At 47.5% G+C, this 18299-nt stretch overlaps 6 protein-coding genes across 6 annotated transcripts; 5 read left to right on the top strand and 1 right to left on the bottom strand.

Annotated features, from left to right (window-relative positions):
• Positions 1 to 5860: 5860 nt before the first annotated feature.
• On the top strand, positions 5861 to 6407 carry EDB91DRAFT_1244856 (uncharacterized protein; the record flags this gene model as incomplete). The annotated part of the gene is made up of 2 exons (XM_041322464.1): positions 5861 to 6238; positions 6297 to 6407. The coding sequence occupies 2 exons, from the start codon at positions 5861 to 5863 to the stop codon at positions 6405 to 6407; spliced, it is 489 nt and encodes a 162-aa protein (XP_041181083.1).
• A 380-nt stretch (positions 6408 to 6787) lies between these two features.
• Positions 6788 to 9314, top strand: EDB91DRAFT_1244855 (uncharacterized protein; the record flags this gene model as incomplete). Its single annotated transcript, XM_041322463.1, has 10 exons — positions 6788 to 6954; positions 7016 to 7212; positions 7263 to 7451; positions 7498 to 7680; positions 7731 to 7876; positions 7929 to 8361; positions 8536 to 8562; positions 8613 to 9018; positions 9063 to 9213; positions 9267 to 9314. The coding sequence occupies 10 exons, from the start codon at positions 6788 to 6790 to the stop codon at positions 9312 to 9314; spliced, it is 1947 nt and encodes a 648-aa protein (XP_041181082.1).
• A 391-nt stretch (positions 9315 to 9705) lies between these two features.
• On the bottom strand, positions 9706 to 12390 carry EDB91DRAFT_1079157 (uncharacterized protein; the record flags this gene model as incomplete). The annotated part of the gene is made up of 11 exons (XM_041315099.1): positions 9706 to 9831; positions 9951 to 10064; positions 10114 to 10548; positions 10629 to 10842; positions 10931 to 11008; positions 11107 to 11341; positions 11380 to 11439; positions 11700 to 11769; positions 11885 to 11983; positions 12274 to 12301; positions 12377 to 12390. The coding sequence occupies 11 exons, from the start codon at positions 12388 to 12390 to the stop codon at positions 9706 to 9708; spliced, it is 1473 nt and encodes a 490-aa protein (XP_041181081.1).
• Positions 12391 to 12570: 180 nt separating this feature from the next.
• EDB91DRAFT_832012 (uncharacterized protein) lies at positions 12571 to 13607 on the top strand. Its single transcript, XM_041328543.1, has one exon. It carries the CDS (start codon positions 12700 to 12702, stop codon positions 13537 to 13539), a length of 840 nt encoding a protein of 279 aa, XP_041181080.1. The 5' UTR covers positions 12571 to 12699; the 3' UTR covers positions 13540 to 13607.
• Positions 13608 to 14023: 416 nt separating this feature from the next.
• On the top strand, positions 14024 to 14272 carry EDB91DRAFT_1033895 (uncharacterized protein; the record flags this gene model as incomplete). Its single annotated transcript, XM_041312764.1, has 1 exon — positions 14024 to 14272. A coding segment is annotated over one exon (249 nt), but the record flags the coding sequence as incomplete, so codon positions are not given.
• Positions 14273 to 15728: 1456 nt separating this feature from the next.
• Positions 15729 to 16856, top strand: EDB91DRAFT_1244851 (uncharacterized protein; the record flags this gene model as incomplete). Its single annotated transcript, XM_041322462.1, has 1 exon — positions 15729 to 16856. One exon carries the CDS (start codon positions 15729 to 15731, stop codon positions 16854 to 16856), a length of 1128 nt encoding a protein of 375 aa, XP_041181078.1.
• Positions 16857 to 18299: the final 1443 nt, after the last annotated feature.

Raw genomic sequence — 18299 nt, 5'->3', positions numbered from 1 at the left:
GGCCAAATCCGTTTTTTTATTTCCTGAAATAACAGTAGCTTATGTCGTGTTCCAAACCATCACGGATGATCATTTTACAACTTCTTTATGTCGCTAAAATCAAGTTCCTTGTGGTTGTGGCTGGGAGAATTCCAAGCCATGGTGAACCCCCTATTTTCCGACTGCCAAATTGATTTCATACTGACTACCTGACATGTTTCTCTATCATGGCTCAAGTGGCAGTGATATTTTCCAGACTCTAGAAATACCTGTATTGTTCAACTCAGCGAGAAACTATGCATTGTACCATCAACCACAGCACCAATGGGAAAGCAGACGACATGACTTACTGTCGCATGTCATTCAGACTGCAAATTCATAAATGCAGATACCATCGCTAGCCTGTCAATATTGCAAGAGGTGAGTGAACCCTGAATTCGAAGCAAACTACTCATACTCACACAAGTGAATTCGTGACAACAATCTGTCGAGGTTTTGCAAGAGTCGCCTTGGGATCTACATGCACTGACAGACATAGATGCTGCCAAAGCGACGGCAACAGCATGGAAGGAGAAACACATGATTTGTGCGAGGTGATATGGACTCTGTCAAGGGAGGTCTCGAATGCTGACTCTGAGTTGGGGCAACACTAGAAAGACGGCTTCCCCTTAAGTCATGACAGTAGTATTGTGGGCAGAACTCGGCAGTTCTGCTAATCAGTTTGGCAGAATGGATATGCCTGGCGGACCTTCGATTGGAGGTAGAATCTGGCAGAATGATCAGAAACAATTCTGGTTGTTACGTGCCTCGATGGGGGATGGAGCGGTCGTGGGGAAATACAGTATTTGGTAATCTTGCTTGCACCTGAGTACAGTCACTGAGCTCGCACGATCCGTATAGCAGGAGAATACCCACTGTACTCTACTAGAGATACTGAGCTGACAGTTATTCACGACCTGGGCAGGATCAAGCGTGAATGACTGCAATTGACTTGAAGAAATACTTGATATCTCGCCATTCTCGCGCGTCTCATCAGGGTCTTCAACAACGATAATCTCATCATCTGGCTCAGATGATTTGATTTGCTTGTGCTGGTATAGATTGGAAGGCGACAAAGGACACTTCAATTTCAAGGAAAGTTCGTTAGACGCAGGGTGCATGACAGACTGTAGCACTTGGTTGATTTGTGACTGTTCCCATACAGCAGGGGAAGGTCCAGCCATCGCAGCTCGATGTACGCTCAGTCTATGTAGGTGACTTTGGTGACTTCTGCTTCAATACCATATGAGAGGAGCGCAGCGTCCATACAGGCCAAGTGCCTGCGGACAACTATGAGTCAGGCAGGAACTTGATTGTTTGCCAGAAAAGGAGCATGGCAATAGTCACCCCTACAGAAAGAAGACAGTCGGGCCTTCTTTTTCGGGGATGGCAACGGCTCTCAAGGTTGCAGGTCGGGATTCAAGTCATCTAGTCCATTGGACTGACTATTACACAAGCTATAGGTGACAAGATGTCTACCATCGATTGAATCCATGTGTCCACCGTGGTAGCGCTGTAGACTCTTGGGCTCTCAGCTCGAAGTGACTATGATCCACTGAGGCCTGCCGTACCCACTTAGACCTTTCTATACTGTTGTTCAGTCAATAATCATCATCAAAGGTGCTGAATGTAACCTACATAAGTGACCTTGCACTTGCCGTGTCCATGTACTTGATAATTGCTACCGAGTGCGGTGGACACGGCAAGCATAATCGCAAGAAATCGGAGCCTGTGCATATAGAATTGATGAAACATCACCCGAACCGAAGAAGCCAGATCCCTGCTTACCGTAGCGTATAAAATGTCACTTGAACAACCTTGGAGGCGTGTCTGGATCAAATGCGTTCGCTGACAATGGTTATTGGAATTAATCAAGCCTCTCGTCGATACCAATGGGGAGGGGGAGACTGTCATGACTCAACACCCAATCTAGCGCCAGCGCAGATGATGTTGAATCTTGATGGGGACCACGGAAAGCTTGTCCATGAGGTACAGATCATTATCATACGGGCAAGCAGGCAAATCAGCATACACCGACAAGATGCATCAGTCGCTGCCTGATGTACATATAAACATCTCATTGATAGCAGATCAGCACCCAGTGATCATTCTAGGCCTTCGTTATCTTGCAAGGCACATTACAAAGCATGATGAAAGATGACTTGAGTAGAATCACAGAGTTGACCGGCGCACATATGACGGTCGATGAATAAAATGGATGCCCTCTCGAGCAGCTTCACTACCGTAAGTAACAGGCTGGCAGCGTGGTAATTAGTACAACAAAAAGTTGACCAAAACCACACCTAAGCGCCTACACGAGTTGGATGTTGAGGAGAAACCCGATGCTACTCACCACACGTGAGAGCCACAATGCAGCCATATCCCTACTGTGAGCTCCTTGTCAACTTCAAATGATACTGACAATCTATCTTGCTGTCTAGGTTAACGACATGTCAAGGGTGCTTAATGAAGCAAAAAAAGTATACCTTACTGTGAGAGGAGGCGCGACGCCAACACCAACGCGGACGATGCAAGGGCACATGGGCAATGTGCAGGCAGTTGCATTCTTAAAAGATGAACGGCGTGTGGTGAGTTATAACAAGTGGGAGCTGACCGCATGCTAATAAAACAAGTATAATCTCAGTCTCTTGAAAGAAGCTCGGTATAACGAGCTATGTACCTAATAAATCAAGTATACTAATGACTCGTTAGTTTAGTTTTCTAATCGATATAACGATACTAATAACTCACATCTCAGTCTCTTGAAAGAAGCTGAGATGCGCTTGTGCTACTGCTGGCGTTTATATAGTAAGTTGTATAGAAATGGAATATATCAGAACGGAAAAGGAAAACATATTGTAGGACACGAGCCGACGTCAGTGCATCGCTCGTCAAAGTCCCTTTTGGCTTGGGCTTGGACTTATCACTCTTTCTCTTCTACTATCTCGGATCATTCGGCTTTCTTTGTCACTGATCCCTCAGATCATTCGGACTCTAACATGGCGGGTTGTCACTGGTTCCATGGACGACACCCTGCAAATGTCGGACGTGGAGAAAGGAAGATTGGTAGGAGGGTCATTCCAGAGGCACAAGGGAATGACATCATCAGTCGCCGTTTCGTCAGACGACAAACAAATTGCAAGTGGTGGGTACGATAAAACCATCATCAATATGGGACGCCAAGTGCCAGCAGAAAGTACGTGATCCACTGGTGAAACATAGAGGCCCTGTGTACTCAGTGTGCTTCTCCCCCAATGGTAAAAGTCTCACTAGCGAAGTGAGTGATAACACAGTTGTCGTATGTAATGCGGAGACTGGTACTGTCCTCGCAATACCCGGTTGTCATTGTAATTCGGTGTGGAGTGTCGCATACAGCCCCGATGGCTTAAAATTTGCCTCCGGATCAGCGGAAGGTATCATCTCGGTTTGGCGCACCGATAACACCGAGTTTCTTTTCTTGATCAAAGTTCACAGTAATTGGGTTCCAAGTGTTTCATGGTCGCCTGACGGCCAGCAACTTGTCTTTGCATCAGACCCACCTGATTGTGTAGGGTGGATAATAGATATATCATAATGGTTCGTAAGCCTAAAATTCCAATACATCCTATCGCTAAGCTATCCATTGAGGTGATACATCAGTATTCTGCGGTGATCACTATTACATATAGCCTTAGTAGTTAGATAGTTATATGAACTGCGGGTGTTCGCATGATCTCGATTCAATCGTGAATGGATCTCATAGTAGAGTGAGCCAGTGCTAGGGGTCACGGAGGCCATACCCGCACCCGCAACCGGCAAAATCCCAGTTAGAACAGGTAGGTCCTGGTACAGGTTTTTTTGCAGGTATGACAAGCTCGGACCCGTACCCAGGTACAGGGTTTACCCAGTGAGTACCACATAGTGAAACAACATAGAATTAGCCACTACAAACAGTGTAACATATTATATACTTAATATGCTTGGAAAAAATATATTGTGCGCACTCCAGTCGCAAATCACAAACACTCGTCGAGCATTGTCGACATATGTTGCCTGTGAGACTCGCAATGACACACGTGAAGTTATGCGCTGCATCAGCATTCGCTGCCAGTGTTGTGCTGCTGCATGCCTGCATTGCAGAGCATGCGGGTTGAATGGAGTTGGGCATTGGGCTGATGGATCAGTAGTGTTGGTGTCGTGGGTGAGAAGATGCATGCTGGGAACTGAGAGTAGCGCTGATGTTGGCGGTGGTGGTGGTTGCATTAGTGCTGATGTGGCAGATGACGTGGCCAGCACTAACGTCAGCGCTGGGCGTGGTATACCGATGTTGGGTGCAGGTAGTGTTGTGGGCAGAACGGCAGAGTTCTGCCAACGGCTTTGGCAATACCGGTTTTGCCAGGCAGATGGCAGAAGGTTCTCAATAGTGTACTGGCAGAACCTGGCAGTGTGGGGTTGTACTGGGGGCTGCAAAAGTCAGTACTCACTTGCGCCATAGATTCTGTCCTTTCTAACCTCCTTCCTTTCTCTAGTCCCCTCCTTCCTCTCTCTAGTTTCCTCCCTCCATCTCTTCCTCCAACATGCTATGCGTTCGCATTTTGATGCTGTTAGCATTTATTGACGTGGCTCAAGGGTGAACACCTGGTGCGGTGGGCAGAATTATGAATGTTGGTGTTGTGGGCGGCGTGAATCTCGTGGGTGCTGGTTGGTGCTGAGGGAATAATGGTGCTGGTATTTGTTGGTGTTGGGTCAAAAATGTGTCCTGTGGGATGCGTTACACTTACATGTGGAATATAACTCAACAAAAATGTGCACCTGAACGGTAGAACATACCCCGGTGCAGCAATGACTAACTCCAAGTCTCCAAGAGCCTCGGCATCCAAGAGAGTGGAGAGTGGACCAGCGACGGTCCAGCATTCTGGAGTCGTGCAGCACAAGAGAGGATCCATACTCAGGGAGATTCTAGTGGCAGGTTGAAGTTGAGAGCCAAGTAGTAGGAAACAAATAAATCTGAGAAAAGATGAGAGTTGGAACTTCAAGAAGAACTGTTACTGACCTATCTTAAATTAGCGTGCCTTAGAGTACAGCGATTGATGCAACACATCTGCTGGTTTGCTACTATGAGAGAGGTTTCGATGGAATATAAGTTTCTGCTAGTGCAGCAGCGTGGTGGAGAGTACAGGAGGATCGCGTCGGATTCCAATATCATCGCACGAGTCAAGGACACGACTTCTATTTATGACATGATGGACGTCAGGATTGTTGGAAATCAACCCGTCAACATCGTAGTATATGCATACCTTTCTTTCTGGTGGTAGGCAACACCCACCAACAAAGTGTGCATTCCCACGGGCATTAGACGCCCAAATAACTCAATAAGAGGCGGCACAGACGTCTGGGTACCGTATTCTTTTTGAGCAATCTAAGTAGACCAAAATACTGTGTGATAGCCTAGGAATAAAATGTTGAGGCCAAAATTTTAAATGGTTCAAAACTCGTCGAGATCAACGTGTCACTTCGCGCATATCACCCCAATAATGGATGATTTTCAAAAATTGAGCCTCAACATTTTTTTATTGCATTCAAATACACGCGACAATGGCAACAGAACAGTGATATGTGTGGAAATATGGTACCCACACTGCAATGCACACAGCACAAACACGAAAAATACGGTGCTAGGATAATTTCTCATATTTTCAGAATTCCCGAAATTGTATCCACATATTACCCAATTCAAAATAACAGCCTGTGTATTCTCAAAGACTCTCGAAATAAACCATATGTATTAATATTATAATCACTAAGTCCCTCGCTATATAGTGCCGTCATCGAGCTCATCATCCCTCGAGCACTGTAGCTGACCATGTCAACACATCGTTACAAATGCAGCTGTGCGCGCTGCTCGCAGCATCCAGACGGATTCATGTACCAGACACAGCAGGTTTTTATGAAGCACGCGAAGAAGTGCCCCCCTGTCTTGCAACCACCGGGTGTCGATACCAATGCTGATGCAGGTGCAAATTCAATGAACGATACATCCAGGTCATCATCTGACTCTGAGGGTACCGACCGTCGAGAGAGACTGGAGATTCCACCTCAAGTCAGAGAGGATGAGTATGATTTCGAGTTTCAGCCTATGGATGACCAATGTGCGGAAGAGCAGCCTCAATATCCAGCAGAACGACAAGCACCTATCCAGGAACTCCAAGACTTCAACTTCTGTCTGGTGGCATGGCCTGACGTGCGAGTTCCTGGCAGTGACCAGGATCAAGAGGACTGACCATCTCTCATTCCACAAGCCTTCCAAGAACATCCAGGTGTCCGCCTTGCCTATCTCAACACAGTCATTGGTAATGTCTTCAGAAAGCAAAGCATACAAGCTACAACAGATGCTCTCAACAATCAGCTAAATTGTATGCTACTTGAAGGTGTACTACCCAAGCATCCACGTCCCATCCGCCATCTCCTCAGTGTGAAGCGTCGACTTGGCATTGATGCTGACCAGTGGATCACCCAATATGCGATATGCCCCGAGTGCTGGAAGCACTTTACTCCTGCTCAGGTCAAGGAGCTTCCATCTCCTGAGTGTACTGTGCCAGACTGCGAAGGAGTACTATACGACAAACATACTGATGTGAAAGGCAAGCGTGTCCGAACCTCCAAAAAGATCATGCCACACATATCTCTCATCGGAAGCCTTTGCCACATGTTCATGTGACCTGGTTTCACAAAATCAGTTCAAGACAGCCAACAAGATCGTTGAGGACAAAACGAAGACGAAGACTATGTCATGACCGATATGCACAATGGCATGTTATGGCATGAACTCGAGACAAATACTGTCCACGAGATTGGTGAATTAGGTACCATCTGCGACCGCCCTCAGGATAACCAACCAGCAACAACGAAGCTTACCAAACATCGATATGGCCTGCATTTGACCTTGAATATTGACTGGTGAGTTTAAACATTGTACTTGCACTCGCTGAACACTTAATTTGACATAATCGTGATGTAGGATGGGAATACTCGAAAATCGGCCCCACTCTAGCGGCCCTATCTACTATGCTATCAATGACCTCCCACGAGATCAACAATTCTTACAAGTCAACGTCATATGCGCAGCAATTATGCTGGGTCCAAAAGAGCCAAACATAGTTCAAATCAACCATTGTTTAGAGCCATCTACTCATGAGCTGATGGAACTCAAGAATGGTGCAAAGTCTTAAATGCTAATTGTATGCTCACTGTTTGAACTTATCTAGGGGTCAAAATGGATGTTTACGGAGAAGAAGATCTTGCAGATGTATTCGCAGATAATGAAGCCCTCACTTGCGATATGCCTGCCTTGCATAAATGTAACGGAACAGCTGGACACAGTCACGACTTCCATCCATGTGCGTTTTGTGACATCGACATCGTCAAAATCAATACTCCCGAAGGCTACAACAATTGTAAGTGAACTTTCACACACATGATCCCCATTGACTTGGTGCGTAGCATGGACCAACAAAGACAATTATCATATGCTTTGTCAGAGCTTCTACTCTAAGGATGCTACTCCCGCTCGCCAAGAAGCAATCTTGCGAGACCACAGAGTTAGATTTAGCATTCTCAATGTCATTTCAGGCTGGTTACCATTGAGAAAGTCAGCTCTTGACTTTATGCACTGTATCTTCCTTGGTATGTGTCTATTTCTTCATTCTGACATGCCTACATCTTGATTGATCAAGGAATCATTTCGCACCTATTTATGTGTGTGTTGTTTGGTGGATATATGCTCTCGGGCATGGGTGGCGTCAATTCTCTGAAGCGACACTTTGAAGATATAATTAATGCTGTAAGATGGCCTAGCCACGTCACTCGACTGCCGAAAAATGTATGTGTTTGCCTTGATAGCCGACTTAGTTCTTATCTTTGTCCAACATCAGCTGGGTGAAAACCAATCCCTCAAGAAGGCTGATGAGTGGTGTTGTCTTCTAACAATCACCCTGGTCATTCTCTGGTGGTCTTGGAGGGATGCTAATGACGAAATACCAGACACCGAGCCTCCTCTTCCACCCAACACTGTTGCCCCAGATTTCTCGCGTAACCGCCGCTCGCTGTATCAGGCCATTCTATTCCTGTGCACTGGTGTCCGAATTCTCGCATCCCGCATGATCTCTATGGCTCAGGCTTGCACTGGTCAGAGCTTTCTAGCCCATTACTGCTTGGAATGTCTGCAGCTTTGCATCCCACTCACCATCAACCATCAAGCTTTGATGCATACAGCTGATATGATAAAGAAGTTTGGTCCTGTATACGCCTGGTGGCTCTTTGCATTCGAGTGGTTCAATGGCATGCTGGAACATGTTCACCATAACGGTCATGACAGAGGACAGATTGAGTTAACTCTCTTACGGAACTGGGTCCAAACTCATCTCATTTATGAGTATCTTCTGGCTCTTCCTGCCGACACTCATTCTTTCAAATGAGACCAGATTAATCGCATTATCAAGGTACAAGCTCAAGACCGTGGAAGTATGATGACGTAGATAGCGGTTTATCAGAGCGAAGCTGCCGAAGGTACATGTTTATTCTTCGCACCAATCTATCAACTGATGATATTTCACCAGACAATGTTAGGTTACCACTCCGTAATGCAAAATTGATCAATCTCCATGCATATGGCTCGCCTCAAGGAGTATTCTACCCCATTCTCCTCCAGTACTGTCGTTCTCTATGGCCTGACCTTCACCTGGTTGGTGATTTATCGTGCAACAATGGCATCCCCTTCTATGCAAACAAGGTAGCTCGTGCACTCGCATACATTCGCAAAGATGGCATTCGTTATGGCTGCACCATGAATTGGCGCACGCACGCTGACTCATTTGTGTTCATATCACAAGGTAGAACCCGTGTCCCTGTGCAAATCACGGCATTATTTGTGGTTGGTGTTTTTGATGTCGTCCCTCATGTTTGTGCAGTGGTGCGGAGATTAGTCTCTGATGATGACATTCCTGCAATGCCATGGGATCCCTAGTAAGTCTTTCGGTTAGCAGGGACAAGTGCTCATATATTTTCAGTGCATCTACACTTGGTATCCATGTCTCCTACACTGAATTGGGCCCTCAGGAAGTGGTTCCAGTATCACAGATCGAGTGCCCACTGGCACTAATTCCAGTGCACTCGAATGTCCTCAAAAAAGATCTATGGATCACCGTCTCATTTGACCATGTATGTTTACAAACTGTGATTACTCTTGTACAACAGTCTCAAAAAATTTGTAGGCAGGGAATGAACCTGAAGACTATTTAGAAGACGAAGATGGAGAGTAGATAAGGTGTGCACTTTTTGTCATATCTAGTCACTGAAGTCGTCATCCGACTCTGCAGCAGGAGGCAGCTCACGAGCTGTGCTAGTACTTGCTACTGGTTGTGCTGGGATGCTCTCTCGTCCCTTCCCTTTGTCAGTTGTGGCCTTTGATTTGCCTTTACCTTTCTTTGTTCCATTTTCCTTCTTCTTCGCCTCCATCTCCTCAATTTTCACACACTTCTTCGCTGCAATCACCCTCTTCTGTTCCTTCACTCATTTCTGCCCTGCCAATATCTCCTCAGGGTCCTTTGGATCACCCCATGCACGCCCATTGTCTAGGAGAAAGCTAGGTGAGTCATAGTTCTTGTTTTCTTCTCTCGCAAGCCATTCAGCTGATACCATCCATCAGTGTGCTCAATTCTCAATTTTCTTCACAGCTAAGAGTGGGAGTTCTTTCGAGTTGCCTTTAACCCGAGCGGTGAAGTGAGGAGGGGGGTGTGGATCCGCCGCTTCATCAACAGTGGCCAAGAACCTCGACATCTACAATTTTTATCAGGGTCAGTGTCCATTTTAGCTGTCGTCATTTTACTCACAAGGTCACTTCAATATGTTCCAGCATGGGATATAAATCGCCCCATCTTTTGCCCCTGCTCACTCACCTCATCCTCATCCTGCGACATCAAGGACTCTGTGAGTGCTGCTCGATATTTCTCATGCCCGAACTCTGAATCCTCTGGCAGATTCTCATATTTGCGTATATGCACTTCAAGTTTCTAAGGTACACAGGTGAGTTCTAGTTCATATTAATGGCCCATGACTTACTCCTCTGGCACAACTTTGCAATTTGGCTCGTGAAGTTGCCATTATGGCTACAGGCTGAGCTGAAGGCCCGAGCGGATCATCTTCAACAGTACTTGCCGCAGCTGTCAGAGGCACCACTGGGTGTCCAGACAACCTGCCTGCCTTCCGCAAGTTCTTCTGTAAGTCTTGATATTTCTTCACCACACGGGCGCGCAGGTCTTTGTCACTGATATCGCGAAGAGTAGAACCAGTGCCAGTGCATACAGTTGCGCCATGTTGACAAATGTAAGTGATGATGCACAGGATGTTGGCGTGATTATCTGAATGCTGATGGGATTCAGTCCAGCAAAAACGCATCAAATGCTCATTGGTGGCAGGATCGAGCGGCCACTTATTTTTGTCACTTGGATATGAAGGAAGCGCATCAATGGTAAGCTTTGCGCTTCCCATCAACATCTGAAACACAATGCAAACAGCTGCCTGAATGATGTCTTATTAGTGTACTCTTCACATACTGGATCCACTGATTTACTCACCTTCAGACCATTGTCACCGAATGCAAGGGCACTCTTTTCAAGCTTCTTGACATCTTTCTTGAACTCCTCATCGGTCTCAGCTTCAGACCCGTCTCCTACATCAACGTGACTCTTACTCACAAGCAAACTGGCGACTTTCTGCTCAAACCGCTCCTCCAGACTCTTTATCTCAGCCTTGAACTCAGTCTTCGCAGCCTTGACATGCTGAACGCATCTAGTCTCCACCGCACGCAGTTCATTTGCATGTCACAGCTCCAAGTCTTCAGCTTGGGCCAGCCAGCAGTTGAAACTGGTCATCTCACTCAAGACCTAAGAGATTTTCATCGACTTGGGTGGACCGCCGGTGTTCTGTGCTGAGCTGGTGCCTGTTCCTACACTGCCTGGAGCTGTATTCAGTCAGGGATCTATGAGGGGAACAATGGACGCTGGCCGCTGGAACTCATGTGAAGATAACCCTGGTGTCAGCACTGGGACAGACATTGGACGCCCATCCGACATTCCTGTAGGGCCACCTTGGTACATAGCCCTTCCCATCTCGTGGGAGCCTACCATTCCACTGTATGCATGGCCTGCTGGTGTGCTGGGATGGCCATACAAAGGAGGGGGAGGACCGAAGCTGAAGTTATACTCAGGGCTCGACATGGGACGTTGTGGTGGGGAGTTAGACGTGTTGTTCCGCTCGATAACCTTGTCATCCTTATGTGCAACATGGCCTGGATCATTCTTCCTTATAATCAAGCCCACTGCACACAAATCTGAGCTGCTGTGTGTGATTTTAAGCTACCGTCAAAGCGTGATTGTTGTGCGGTGTCTACGTATGGAAATATTGCATGAATTGTGGGGAAAATGTAAGGTAAAAATGTGATAGATTGTGGGCAAAGTGTGTAATTGTTGGCAGATTGCCTGATGAGCGAATGTACCAGAAAACTTCGTGATATTGTGGTATATTTTCACACTTCACCGACATTTTACCCACCTCATAATTCATGTGTTTGTGCTGTGGCACACTGGGGCCCCTGAAAACACGAAATCTCAGCCACAGACGTGTACCAAACAAAGAATGCGACCTACCGTAACACACATTTTCACCCTCGTCTCTCACCCAGCTCAACACAAGCTGTGGCACGTTCGCTCTGATGACCTATTATGATATCCTATTAGTATCACCTCTAATAATATATCTGCATGGGCTGCCAACATCCTGATCTCAGCACACCTGAACCTCATTCGCAATAAAAATAAAGAAAACTTCTCACCAATTCAGGCTTTAACTTGTGGTCTTCCTCATGGCACTTTACAAAGAGCCAAGGCCCTCCAGCAGCAGCTTGCTCAATCCGAGGAACAATTTGCAACCACTAGTCAATGTTTGCATGACACTAGGGTCACGCTGCAGACTCATGCTGATGAAAACTACAAACTGCTTCGTTATGAATGCAAGAAGGTCACAAGAGCAAACAGTTGCTCTGGTCGTTGATTCTGCATGTCTCGAGGCAATACTGATCCCAGCACTCAATGATCAGTTGGAACTTCATTGCTGGCTCAGTATCGAGACAAACATTCCCAAGAAGTCGCATTTCAAAAGCAAGAGACAGTGCTATTTAGTCCTTCAGATGCTCGAAGTCTGGGGGAGGCTGTCAACACTGACATCAATTTCCTCGAATCCATTTAGAAACCTAGTTAAACATGCAGCTCGATATGGAGGTTTGTAGATTATAATGTACACACTCATTTGCAAATACTGCACTTACAGGACCACTTGCATATAACCTTACTCTTGTAGATTAATTCTATACTGAAAATGATTGTAGTAGATGTAGAAATTATAATTCTTGTCGTTGTGCCATGATTTTCGTGGTTTTAGGGGAATTCTGCTTATATAAGTGGTACACTTTGTTGGCGGGTGTTGTCGAATTCTAAGTTAGCCGAGGCACGAGGTTAACATAGAATATAGTCTACGCGTGAGTAAGCAGTGTGGCGCAGCAACTTTCTTCTCGACCACATCAGCTTCCGAACGTCGTTGACGATCACTAGCCCTAGCTCTCTCATTTTCTGCTCACTCTCCTTGAAGCTAATGGCCCATCTACTAGAAGACCCTAATACTGCAATACTGCCTGACTTTAGGACTGACGAACACGGAGCAGCCAGAAATCAACTTATAGCTGATGGAATCACTAATGACGCACAGGCCGCAGAGCTATTAGCCACTCTCTGGCATCTGAACAACAACGCAGCTCGAGACCTCTGGGCAGAACAAATTGAGGAAGCTGCTAGAGATGCTGAAGAAGTCCAGTGCATAGCAGCCAAAGAAGAACGCGATCGCCAACAAGCCGCCGCAGAAGAACAAGAAGCCGCCCGCAAAGAAGAACAAAAGAGGAACAAATCCAAATTCATTCCCGTCAGCAACTCCAAAGTTCCCTCCATCCCAGTTGTCATACCCTCGCACTACGCAGTATGGAAACTAAAAGCAGGGGAATACTGCGAACTCTATTATTTCACTAATAAAGGTTTAAAAGATGCCAAGAAAAGCTTGCTCTCGACTGAAGCACCGGGTCTAACGCTAACCACAAATGCGGATGGACAGCAAACCTGGATCAACGCAGACGAATCGCGCAACCCCAAAGCCGTCATCACCAAGGACGAGAATCTATCCTGGGAGCACTTCAATGAAGCTGCCCCACAGATGATAATGGCGATGAAACAGCACGAGTGGCCAGAAGATAGAGTAACTATGCACATCCAGTTTTGGACAGCGCTCCAAAACCATCGATGGAGACACGCATTCGACAACTTGAAGCAACGTGCACTACTACTATATCAAAGCCAGCAACGCCGGCTATGGCATCTCACAGCAGGTGGCCCCCCATGGTTGGAGCATAGCGGAGCTCAACCAAGACCTCATTCTCGAGGCTAGAGAAGAACTCTTCAATGAAGATCGCGATTTAGCACTCGCAGCTCTCCGACAGGTACGTGAACTCCGAAGTCTCCATGCAAAGCTAACCGTTTTGCCGCCCCGCTTTTCTTTCACCCTTGAACCACACGCATTATGCACGTGATGTTCGCTTTCACCTTACGTTCTTCAACATCACGCTCGACCAACAAAACCCACTATACCCGACCATTGCATGTCAAAAATGGCCATCATTCGCCACTCTACCACCCCACGGACATCATGCGCCACCCATCGCTATCGCATCTCGCCGAAACCAACACACTCCTGCACGCAACAGGCTGCCACTGCTACCAACGCTAACGCAAGTCGCAACCAACAGAGCAACAATAATAGACCCCCCGTTAGCCAGAAGAGAGCTCTCTCTCCGAACGCAGAAAATGCAGATCAGAAGAAGAGAAATCGGTCCTTTCGAGATCCCATCAACGCATCCTCCCCCTTCCCGTGCTGCGCCGTCTGCCTTGGGCGCAATTCCCACCGCACAGTGGAGTGTACCGCCACAAAAACCTGGGACAACCTCTTCAACTCCTATTCAGAGCGCATCCACAAAGCACTATGGACTAAGGACGGGCGTCAACTCTGCACCTCATGGCAACGCGAAGAAGGATGCACCAACACCCAGCACAACAGTAAGCACATTTGCTCAGGGTGTGGCTCATCCGAACACGGCGCCCAGCGCTGTGCTAGAGCACAGAAGATATAACCCCCTCACCCCATACATCGCAGACGCATGGGAGCGAGCGCTTCGCGATGCGAACGCAATCAAACGTTTTGCAAAGGTTTCAGATCAGGATTTGTTTTAGATTTCCCTTTAATTACACGTGTACAAAGCCCACCGAACAAGAACTCCGTTGACGAATATTGCACGGAATTTAATACCATCATTCAGAAAGAATTCATCAAAGGCAGGTACATAGGCCCCTTCACCCCCGTCGAACTAAAACATATCATCGGTCCCTTTCAATCATCTCCATTATCTATAATACCTAAACCCGGAAAACCCGGCAAATTCAGACTCGTTCAGAATTTCTCCTTTCCTCACTCCACCACACCCGCTTATCCCAATCCATCCATTAATTCCTACATAGACGCCAATCATTTTCCCACTACCTGGGGCAAATTCTCAGTTATATACCTACTAATCTCGAGGCTACCAATAGGCTCCGAAGTTGCAACGAGAGACGTCGCCGAAGCCTATCGAACTCTCCCCCTGCACCCCTCCCAATGGCCATCGGGAATAATCCGAATGTCGGACACCGAAGTATGCGTTGACACATGCATGGCCTTTGGCGCCACTCCGTCAGCAGGCGCCTATGGCCATGTAGCGGACGCAGGTGCCGAAATTATCAGGCATAATGGAATAGGCCCCCTCGACAAATGGGTCGATGACCATTTATTTGCCCGCATTCGCACGGAACACATAGCCAACTACAACAGACAGCGCGCACAATGGAATAAAGACCTAATAAGAAGAGGGATGCAGCAATCAGGCAGCAGAATATGGTTTGGAGGACGTACGTTTGATGACGGCTCAATAGAGGAGTTTAGCGAAGACTGTTCCTGGCCTCTCAAAGACCTATCGGAACAGTCCCCTAGATCACATCACGACAAATTATTCGGATATTGCCTCGAGGACATCGATAAGATCTCCAGCGATCTCGGCATCAGATGGGAAAAGGAAAAAGACCAACCATTTGCGTCCTCGACCGTCTGCATAGGTTTTCTGTGGGACGTAAGTAACCGCACCGTGGCGCTAAGCCCGGCGAAAGTAGCCAAATACTTACTAGCCATCCACAAATGGCATCATAGAGCAATCCACGTCCTTCAGGACGTACGTGAGCTTTATGGAAAGCTGTTGCATACCTGCCAAGTCACGAGGAAAGGGCATGCCTACCTCACGACGCTAGAATCCATGTTAAGTATCTGCGGGAAGAAACCGCATCTCCCTCACCGCCCTGTCAAAGGAATTGAGGAAGACCTCATCTAGTGGTCAGACTTACTACAAAGCGGAGGCGTCGCGAGGCCCATACACCCCCCATTAGTCTACACAGACCCCCAAGCCTTCTCGGACGCCAGCTCGAGCATAGGCATAGGTATCGTAATTGGAAAACATTGGCGAGCCTGGAGATTAGTTCCCGGTTGGCAGACTCTCAATGGCAAACACGATATTGGCTGGGCAGAAGCAGTCGGATTTGAATTGCTCGTCAGAACTCTCAGCACTATTCCCGACATGGGTAACGCACTCACAGTGTACGGAGATAACACAGGAGTTGTCGAAGGCTGGTGGAAAGGACGACACAGGAACCCAGAAGTCAACACCGTTTTCCGCCACATTCATGAGCTCGTCCAATGCTTACCCCAGCGTCTCACAATCTGCACTGTTTATGTCGCCAGCGAGCAGAACCCAGCCGACAAGCCCTCCAGGGGAATTTACCCCCCCAAAGAGCTTCTACTCCCTTCAATCAACATTCCTCCCGCCATTAGGCAGTTCATCATGGACACTACAGAACCCCCAACAGCTACAGAACTTCACCTCCTGCACAACGGGCGTTACCCCCCTCCAGCCGCTAAAATCATCAACCGAGCCTGGATCAGACAGCAGAGCGCTGAACGCCTACAAGCGTGTAGAGAAGAAGAAGACCAGATCCTCTTTGAATCCCTACAGGACCAAACGAACATCAACTGTTGAACATCAGCGCTTCGATACCATTCTTCCCAACCTCACCGCCACCATCCCTTCAATCCCTCACCCATACAAACCTAATCTCACTCCCGCGCCATTGCTTCTTCGTCCTCACTGCCTCGCTCGAGAAAGGCTGATATTGTGGATACCAGCAGGCGAAGACACTCGCAGAACGGCAACCACCAATGACCCTCACGAGTTCACCATCTCAGATGCCCAGCTGGACAGAGTGCTGGAAGTAATGGGATGTTCTTGGGCCACAGCCACCAAAGAGACATACGGTGCGGGGCTACTGGTATTCCATGTGTACTGCGACGCGCAGCAGATAGCAGAAAGCCAAAGATGCCCCATTTCCCGTCCCTTACTCCTCGCTTTCTTATCGAGCTGCGCAGGAGCTTATTCAGGATCCGCGCTAGGAAACTATGCAGCCGGTATCAAGGCTTGGCACATCCTGCATGGACGCCCATGGCTCATACCACCCAACGAACTAAAGTCGATCTTAGACGGAGCCGCTAAATTCGCTCCCCCCCCACCTCCAAACGCCCCAAACGCACTCCTTTCACCCCCGCCATCATCATCGACATTCGCAAAGAGCTAAACCTCGAAGATCCCAAAGACGCGGCCATATTCGCATGCATCACCACAACGTTCTACTCGATCACCCGCTTAGGAGAATTCACGGTCTCAGCGATAAAAGACTTCGACCCTCGCAAACACATCACCCGAGGCGACGTTTCGGACGGCCTAGACCGAAATGGTTTCGCGATCACCAAATTCCATCTCCCCAGTACGAAATCCTCCCCGAGAGAGGGAGAAGACGCTTACTGGGCGGAACAAGAGGGACTTTCGGATCCGAAAGCAGCCTTGGAGAACCATTTCCGCATCAACCAAGCAGAAAGCTCGGACCACCTTTTCGGTTGGAAACACCCTGAAAAAGGTATACGAGCACTATCCAAGACTGAACTCATCAAACGAATATCAACTATTTCAACCGTCACCAACCTACCTAACCTGAAAGGACACAGCATTCGCATTGGAGGCACCCTAGAGTACCTCCTTCGAGGCGTCCCATTCGACGTAGTCAAATCGATGGGACGTTGGTCGAGTGATGCGTTCACGCGCTACCTGCGAGAGCACGCAAGGATCCTAGCCCCGTACATCCAAGCAAACCCCTCCCTAGAGCCTTTCACTCGCATTACCATGCCCCCAGTGAGATAGCGTAGTCTCAGAGAGTCGGAGTAAGTCCACCTCCTTACACACTAGGCCACAAGCTGCGCTGTTCGCGTCGTCGAACTCCTAATCTTCTGGGATTCACAGCTCACCTTTTCTTCCAGGTTCAAGCTAGTGTTTCGGACCGGAAAGCCCTTGCGAGCTTTCGCCCAAATACCTCGCCATTAATCTTTCACTAAGCATCATTGTCAATCGCACAGTTACAATTAACAGTATCGATACCTTTCTTCTTTCTCTCATCGCTCACATAAGTCTCGATACGCATAGACCCACCACCATTCTGTCAGTTGTCTCTCATTCAACGCCAGCGGAGTTACCATATACGGAAACTCCATGTACGATACGTTCGCTCGTTTCGTCTTTTCCCTAGTCTCTTATACTCGACTGGGGGTAAGTCATATCCTACAACACTCCTTACTGATGTAGTACAGAACTCACTAGAGTTCTGTCTCTTTAGACGTGCAACGTCTTTTAGGGATGCCAGAGATATTATAGTTTTATGGGTTTTGAAGACTGAGTATTGACGCGTTTTCATTCGTAGCTAGACAGCGCACGCATGGAACATTTTATTTATACATTTGTATTGTATCGTACGCTCACGATATCTAGGAAAACGACCATCGTATGATCGAATCTTTAATGAGAGCCAGTCACTCAATATTCAGTGTATCCTTGGCAATTCTATCACTGCGTCCTAGCCAGATACGAATCGTCACACTTCGTCCCTGCACCGCTCTTTCCACATATCTGTTGGTCTCCACACACGCACCCTTCATCGAGTCCGCAGTCTCATGTCGCAGGCTTAAAGAAG

Source organism: Suillus paluster, assembly GCF_016628075.1.
Source record: "Suillus paluster strain FC165 chromosome Unknown EDB91scaffold_8, whole genome shotgun sequence".
In the NCBI taxonomy this organism is placed as follows: Eukaryota; Fungi; Basidiomycota; class Agaricomycetes; order Boletales; family Suillaceae; genus Suillus; species Suillus paluster.
Note: the sequence above shows the minus strand (reverse complement) of the source record. Positions and strands in the feature narration are given on the sequence as shown.

Excerpts from the sequence above, each read along its gene's own strand:
- EDB91DRAFT_832012 (XM_041328543.1), top strand. The coding sequence starts at position 12,700 with ATGGCCCATCTACTAGAAGACCCTAATACTGCAATACTGCCTGACTTT.